At 30.2% G+C, this 8,688-nt stretch overlaps 1 protein-coding gene across 2 annotated transcripts in view; it reads right to left on the bottom strand.

The window, feature by feature from the left end:
• Positions 1 to 8,688, bottom strand: part of LOC106458950 (enhancer of polycomb homolog 1-like) — an 81,242-nt gene that overhangs the window by 13,539 nt on the left and 59,015 nt on the right. The window contains exons 8-13 of one of the 2 annotated variants that reach the window (XM_022385326.1): positions 8,080 to 8,224; positions 6,596 to 6,754; positions 5,423 to 5,509; positions 2,540 to 2,691; positions 1,059 to 1,177; positions 954 to 960 (exon numbers count right to left, since the gene is read on the bottom strand). In XM_022385326.1, the coding sequence (XP_022241034.1) occupies positions 954 to 960; positions 1,059 to 1,177; positions 2,540 to 2,691; positions 5,423 to 5,509; positions 6,596 to 6,754; positions 8,080 to 8,224 (669 nt within the window). Of the gene's footprint in view, positions 1 to 953; positions 961 to 1,051; positions 1,178 to 2,539; positions 2,692 to 5,422; positions 5,510 to 6,595; positions 6,755 to 8,079; positions 8,225 to 8,688 lie in introns of both variants that reach the window. The other variant, XM_022385325.1, reaches the window with a different exon arrangement.

The raw sequence follows: 8,688 nt of genomic DNA, 5'->3' as shown, positions 1-8,688 counted from the left end.
GCGAATCTTGATTCGTCTGAGAACAATACGGTCTTCCAAAAGTCCAGAAGCTTGGTCATCATATCACTTGCCCACTTCTTTCGTCTGACTATGTTGCCAGGTCTTAATAAGGGCTTCCATCTAGCTGCTCTGCAACGATAACCCAATCTGTGGAGAATCCGTTGAACAGATTTCGGGCTCATCCCACCAACTTTGGCCACTTCTGCAGTCTTTAATCTGGGATCCATTTCGATGCTCCTCTTGACAGCCCTTTTTTTCCTCTCCGATGGACCAGTTGTTCATAAACAACTAAATTTCAAACTAAGCTACTTAAGGTAAAAAAACATAATCGTAAAATAGTATGATCACTAATTTGCATACCAAGATGTACCCAATAAAATCCTGTATTAGTATAAAGGTTGTTGGTATCAATTTGAAAATGACCATTGAAAGCTTTAAGTTTAAAATTAGCTTTTTCTATTGGTCAAAAACATGTATGTCAACTTAGAGCACATGTTTTTGAAAACTACTTCAACATTTAAGTATAGATGGGTGGGACTTCTGTCATGGGTTGAGAAAATTGATATATTTTTCACTACAGGGCAAAGTTATTAGGTTGAACCTGGAGAAGTTATTATGTTGAACCTGAACACTGGACCTTGGAATTGTTATAAGCTGTGTCTAGGAAAAGTCAAGCAGTGTATTTGCTGTACTAATAAAGGCATACAAAGGAAAAAAGGAGAATTGAGAAAGCAGATGCATCACAAGATGCACACAGAAATGAAAACTGAGAATTGTCTGTATATATATTTTTAATTAATAACTAAAATATAATATAATAAGATAATATAAAAACTTGAATTAAAACTACACCCTGATGCTAATTTACTGACCTAACTGATAATAAAGTTAAATAAATTTTGAAGGTAACTGTGAAATTCACAGAAGAGCCAGGCCTGTATTTAGAAGATTAACATTCATTTATAACTTCTTTCCAACATCTTCAGAACATAATAAACTTACAATTCATTTACAACTTCTGTTTGACATCTTTAGAAAATAATGCACTTACCATTCATTTATAACTTCTGATAAAAATGTATTTGATGGAATTCCATTTGATAATGAACTGTTGAATTCTACATCTAAATTGCTCCAATAGTCATCCAAAGGTGTCCAGGCACGATCAAGCAGAAGCCTTGAAATTAACAATGATTTGCTACTGTGATACATAGTATCAGAAATTAAACAAATAATTTTGCAATGTTTGTTAAACAGCGAAAATAAAATATTGCTTATCATAATAGGTTTTCAGGCAAAAATTGGATGAAAAGCAACAAAGTTATCATAAGGTAAGCACTTGTTTCTTTCTGTTCCATAATAACATTGTTTTAACTTTTTTTCCCATTATCAGTCAGACTAATAAATCATCTAACTGCTACAGCTTTAACTGTGCTTTGCCTACAATAAATAAACATTTTTAAACTAACAAAGACTAAGTGTAAACAAAAAATTTTGCATTTTTACTTCAGTGATATATTTGTGTTGAATAAGATTAAATTTTTCTAACTGAGCTTGTACCTTTATCTTCAAATTAAAAATAAGTTATTGATAATAGAATAGTAGTTTTATGTTACAATACCTATTTATTAATATTCTTTTCAATATTTTTTTCTTTTGCAACATGCTTTAGATTACTTGGTGTAACAGTGGATACACTTCAACCAGACAGGAGCTCAAAGGTTAAAATAACAAATATGAAATAGTGAATCTCTTAATCAAAATTCACTTCAAAATAATAGCTTTCCATAAATCTAAATTAATATATTTTTAATTTTAAATTAAAGCTTAAAATTAAGTTATCCACATCCATCAAGAGATGTATGGCGAATTTTAAAAATACTTTTACTGCATGTCAAATATACTCACAAAAAACTACAAATTCTAAAAACAAAATGTCACTTATTTTTATTGTATAATCTTTAGTATGTTGAATTCTTGTGTTCTTTAAAATTTATATTAATATCAACACTTTAAAAATCTTTTGATGTACATCTTAATATAAAATTGTTTATTTTGGAAATTAATAAATACCAAACAAATACAACAATTTATTATATGTAATTAAAAGTTATTTACTAAAGCTGTCAATGTCTTCCACTGAAAAAAAAAAAGTACATGTTTCAATGTGTCTACTTTCTCTCCAGGAGCAGTTTACAAAGCTAAGGTTTCAATATTTATATTTATCACAGGTCACTGAATCCAATATCACATGACTTGTTTGCAACAAGTGTATGAATATTGAAAACTTAGCCTTGTAAGTTACTTCTGAAAATGACATAGAAAAATCAAACATACATTGTTTTTTAAGTGGAGGCCATTGACGGCTTTATAAATATCTTAGATGTGTACAGTGAAACGTTGTATTTTAATTATTTATTGGATTTTAAACTTACAGAAGTGCAAATTATTCATACTTATATTAAAACAGTTTATCTCACTCACCAACTTCAACAAAACAAACGTATATAAAGATTAAGACAAAGCTGCTATTCCTTACCTGCCACCTCTGCCCAATCTCCTTCTTGCAAAACCTACACATTTCCTTTTTGGAAATAGTAATGACGTTAAGCAGTACCTATATCGATGATCACCTTTACCTTCTTCTTGAGGGTGACACCACGGCCAGTTTCCCAGTCTTTCCTTCAAAGGCTTTTGCAAAAAGGAAGCAGAGTCAAGTTTTGTACAGACTATTCTTTCATGTTTATACTACAGAAACTTGAAGGCATTTTAAGATATGTTTCACATGTAAGTATTGATGGTTGTTATTAATAGTGTGCATGCTTTTAAGAATTGTAAAGAAAGCTAAAGATTGAACAACAAATCAACAGCCCTTATAACATTGTATGTTACACATTGTAAGGCTTAACAATGTTTAACTATTAATGAAATAGTTATAAGATAAAACACTAATTCATGAAATGATTAACAAAAAAATATTTTTTTTTGTTGTTCTCTTAATTTTTTTCTCTAAACAATAACATAATGATGGCAAATTAAAAAAAAAAAAAGCTCACCAAAAACTGAAAACTAACACTTAAGTATGACAACTGTTATAAAGTCACCAAGCTTTATTGTATTAGGTCGTCAAGAAATTAATGTCGAGTTTTGGAACACTTTCATTACCCCCCCCCCAAATATACATCACGTATAATAGTTAAATGAACCACCTAAACGTCACATTAGTGTAACCCATATAATGTGTAAGGCTGAGTATACTCTAATCCCTTATAGTGATGGCACATAACAAGACATACATTTGGCATGTGATACTGTTTGAATACAAGAAGGGAAACAACGTCTCTGTAGCCACAAAAAATATCAAAGAAGTTTATGGAAATGTTTTGAACGTTCATAAGTTTCAACGATGGCTCCGCAAATTTCGTTCAGGTGACTTTAGCCTTAAAAACTGTGATCACAGGGGCTGATATGTTGGAATTGATATTGATGCTCTGAAGACAGTTGTTGAGTCTAACTTAAGACAATACACTCGTAAAATAGTCCTGAAATTGCATGTCTCTCATGAAACAATAAATAAACATCTAAGGAATATGGGAAAACTCTATAAAAAAGGTGTTTGTGTGCCTCACGAATTCTCAGCTTATCATAGTTTCCAACGTGTGAACGTTGCTTCGTCTCCTGGACTCCATTTGCATCAAAGGAGAAATTCATTTCAAACTCCTCAATCTACAGCAAACTATCAATGCAGAGATCTATGGTCAGCAACTGGAACATTTAAATCAAGCCCCTCATCAGAAATGCCCTTCACTCATCAAACAGAAAGGTGTTCTTCTCCACGACAATGCATGTCCACATGTGGCACGTTTGACGCAACACAAGATTATTGAGTTGGGTTGGGAAGTTCTCCCCTACACACCATATTCTCCAGATATGATACCATCAGATTACCATCTTTTTCGTTCGTGGCAACACCATCCTAATTGGAAAATATATGCAAATGTGGAAGATGTTAAAGAGGATATCGACATGTTTTTTGCTTCAAAGCCAAGTGATTTCTATAATCAGGGCATTCACAACCTGATTGTAAGATGGAAAAGCATCATCAATAAGAATGGAGACTATTTCATTTAATAAATGTTTTGTTTTAATATATAAGTTGTTCCAGTTTTTTCATCTAAAAGAAGTGACATTAATTTCTTGACGACCTAATAATTAAATACATAGATTGATTATTTTTGTATGTTTTCACTGCCTTTCCAGGAATTTTGTTTTGAAAGAAGAAATCAACATTCCTCATTTAGCTTAAATTGTACATTTTAACTATACCAAGAACAAGTGAAGAAAAGAGCTTTAAAAAATGACATGTTGTAAACATTTTTATCACATAGGCTATACTTGAATGTGCTAGCACCCGGACAACCCATCAGTGGTTTGCCACTAAAATCCTTGTAATGAAGTACAAGCAGCAGTAAGCAAAAAAATGTAAGTTGTGTTTATAAAACACCTATGCTCCCATTAATGTTATACTGTATGTTTAAGTATCCCCATTGTCACTGACCTTGACCTTTGACCCATGATTTTCAAAAGTTAATTGAGTCTAGAAATTTGTATGTAGTACCTCTTTTGTAAGTTTGATCAAAATCCATCCATCCAGTCTTTAGATATCCTGTCCACAATACTGGGACAGATGGACGATTGGAGAGGCGCAAATCATATGCCTTACTCTCTCTTTTGCAAAGCAGTGAGGGACATTAAAATTGAAATGATTTTACAATTTCTACATATTTACTTTATTAAAAGATAGAAGTAAACGTTCTTCCACAGACAAACATAGACATCGGTAGCATAGAAACATGTATTATTCATGTGACATTTCTTGAAAATTATTTGCTAACACAGGTAACTTACATTCCAACAAATACTGTAATAAAAACTAAAGATTTCTGCCTCATATTCCAAAGTAACTAACTATGCATTTAAAATAAGAGATTTGTGACAATAACCAAAATAAAAATATGGATACTACTCCTGCATATTTCATGATAAACTTCCAGCACTTTAACAAACATGAAGAACAATATCTTAATTGGATCCAATAAGTGCCAATTTGATAAAAGCAAAACTTAATATGAAAATATGAGTTGCAGAAAGCTAAATAAACAATAAATCCATTTTTTTGCTATTAAAATTGTCATTATTAGGGTAATTAAGGTAAGAGCAATTTTAATAGCAACATATTTAGGCTTTTAAACAACAACGTTTTACATTTAAGGTTCAGATACTTGCACCTCAGAAACAGAAACACACCTTAAATTATGAATGCTATGTTGAAAATTATGCAAAAGTTATTAGTGGACAAACATGTCATTATTTTAGATGGAACTTTAGATGTAATATATGTCAGATGTTACTATAAACTCACTGCATGATAGTTGCAAAACTTCTTTCTTCTAAATGCAAATGGTCCATCAGGATCATTGTCATCCTCCACATCTGATGGTGAGGTAGCCTACAAAATGGACACATTAAATTATTTTCAACCAGGTACATAAATCAATAGACCTGTAATCAAAAATATGTTAATACATTTTTTTTATATTGCAATATATTTTAATGAGTAAGTATGTTGTTGGCATGTAACTTATAATAAATTGAAGTACAAAAAAAAACTTGAAAATTAATTGATAATGACTTTTAAAAGTAAAACTGGATTAAACTAATTAATATATTACTTTTATTATAATTGAAGGTCTAAACCTTCTAAAACATTAATTTAACCACTAGTCTATCTTATGTTTATTTTAGCCCACACCTGGCTAGACCGTAAATGAGCTTTGCTAGCTGGTTGTCTGACAACTTTATTTAGTCAGACTCCATTAAGTGAATGGAATAAAATAAAACTAAATTAAGCTTTTCTCAGCTGGCAGATTCTTTTACTAAATTCAATTATTTTCTATCTTATAACCTTTCTAGTGAAATAAAATGTCTCAGAGACACACACACACACAAAATACCACCTTTATTAATTATTAAAAGAAACATGATGTCTTTGGACTAAACTTAAATAAACAACACAAAAAATATTACATAGTTAAAAAACAAAGTGTTTTGTTTACATAAATGTTTACTAGTCAGCATAAGTATTTTAATATTCATTATTTTGACATAACATTACTTTAAATTCGATGACGAGGAACCCACTTTGAGACTAATAATGGTTGGAGACGGCTTGAATGGGTAATGAAGAAAAGCTTACCCATTCAAGCCGTCTCCAACTATTATAACATTATATTATACATAATCCATAAGTAGATAATTTTGTAAGGAACAAATTTAATTGTATATAATATACATATTTGGAGAGATTTTATTGTTTTAGATTGTATAATCACAGCTTCACTTCTTTATCAACAAAAGGAAAAAAAGTCAATATTTCTCTTTCCCTCCATTGAGCACTAACCTAGTTAAATTGTTATAACAAATAATCCTAATTTTAATAGCCAAGTTCAGTCAATGTGGATTAGTTTTACTACCGTGGAACTACAAGTGGTAGTAAAAACTTAAGTCATGACAATCTATATTGCAAGCATCTTACTGGGGAAAAGCCTTCATCGTCGGAACTAAGTACATCTGAAAAACTTGTTTCTGCATCATTCTTTTGTGCTGATGAAAGCTGTCGGCGTAATGATAAAGAAGTTTCTTGTTTGTATTTCTTCTTTATATATTCTCGTTTTCTCCTGGGTATTCCTTCGTCCTATTTAAAAAAAAAAAAGATAGACATCTAATAACACCAAAAAAACATATACTTAACTAATCATTTTCCAGTATCTATGGTTATAAAATGTCAACTGAAAACTTAAGTTCTGAGAAATGTTTTATAAACCACACTTATAAACAGTGTGACATGACCACACTTTCTTAAGGATATAATACCTTTTACTGATAGAATACTCTCATGCATAACTCAGCTGCAGAAACCACACCCACACACTTCTTAAAACAAAGTTATTTTAGTGTCATGAACAATCATAAATCTATTTTTAAGTTCCATAAAACTTAACTTTCTCAAATACCTTTAAAATCAAACAGTACTGATTAAGTTTGTAATTGATTACTCCAATAACTGTTGTTTTATGTAGTTAATTTAAGACAAACTATGCTGAAAACTAAATGTTATGGAAAGTTTTGAATATCTTCTCTAATAAAATAATTATTTTAAGATTATAAGATTAGTAGATGCTACTACTTTAAATGTGTATGTTAAATATTTCAATACATTATGTGTTTTTTACTATATACTTCAAGGAAAATGTTAGGTACCCACACTAACTTTGTACTTTAAGGATTATAAAAATACATCTTCATGAAACTTAGTATCTACTTCATTCTACTAGACAGAATAAATCCACTCTATAGGGTTTTTATTGACAGTATCTTCATAAAACTATCTACTTCATTCTGCTACACAGAACAAAATTCACTTTATAGAGTTTGTATCAACAGTATCTTCATGAAACTTCAAATGAAAGAGAATTATTTAGAGCTCTGTATACAACTGTGGTAACCAATAGTGTAAAGAATTTTTGTACATACATTAGACTTGTTTTGAATATATTATTTTAAAACAAGTGGATTATGTGCTGTCTATTTATTGTTGAAATGTATCGCCAACAAGTCACGTACACCTACTGTTAAGAATCACAGCCTTCCCAAAAATATGAAAGATGAACATAAAAGTTTAAAAACTCATTTAGATTAAGAATTGTGAATGATAAAAATTTACTGAACATTTTGAAAGGAACTATGTAGTAAAGCAAGTATTATGTACAAAGATAATTACAATTAACACATAATTTAATGTTTTAAGTAATACTTTCACTACTCTTTTAAAGTAAAGATTTAATGAATGCCAACAGCTTAGGTTTTCAAAACTTAAACTCACTAGATCACTATCCAGAAACTCACGTGGATATATAGTGTGAAGAAGTAATAGTGTAACTAAGTGTCTTTAGATTATAACATAGCTTAATGTCATTTAATTTTCTTAAATAACTATACAAAATCTATTCTAATACTTACTGTATGCCTCTTCACTTTGTGCTTGGTTACCCGTACGTCATGTTTAGAAGCAGTTTGATTATTAAATGGAATATAAGGTTGCCTTGTATGTTTTAATGCTGACACTTCTGCTAAAATTTGTCCTGTATAATCTCCAACTTGATACCTGCATAAAATTATGCCAAAAAACATCTTAAGAAGTGAAAATATTTTTGATAAGACACAAGAAACCTCCCATGAAAAAATAGTAGCTTTAGCGTTCTCAGAAACTAAACAAAGACAAAAGATTATATATTTTTTCCATATTCCTATGTTTACTTTATGACTTGCATTTCATATAAATTTACAAACATTTAGTTTTCATGTTTTGTATTATAAATCTCAGCTCAACTTGCAAATAAGCTGTATAAGTAGTTTTTTATTATTGCTACAAATTCACTGCCTTAATTTTGATTGAAGGTTTTTCATTCTGAATGAAAAGCAAAAAAAAAAAAGAGAAAAATCAGAACCTAATGCATTAAAGTATTTCAACAAAAACAGTCTGCTAGTACCGTACATCCGCTTGGCCGTACACGCAGATACTAACTATCTATTTCCAGTATCTATGGTTATAAATGTACAACTAGAAAA

Source organism: Limulus polyphemus, unplaced genomic scaffold (assembly GCF_000517525.1).
Source record: "Limulus polyphemus unplaced genomic scaffold, Limulus_polyphemus-2.1.2 Scaffold537, whole genome shotgun sequence".
Taxonomy (NCBI): domain Eukaryota; kingdom Metazoa; phylum Arthropoda; class Merostomata; order Xiphosura; family Limulidae; genus Limulus; species Limulus polyphemus.
The sequence above is the reverse complement of the archived record's forward strand: the minus strand, read 5'-3'. Positions and strand labels throughout refer to the sequence as shown.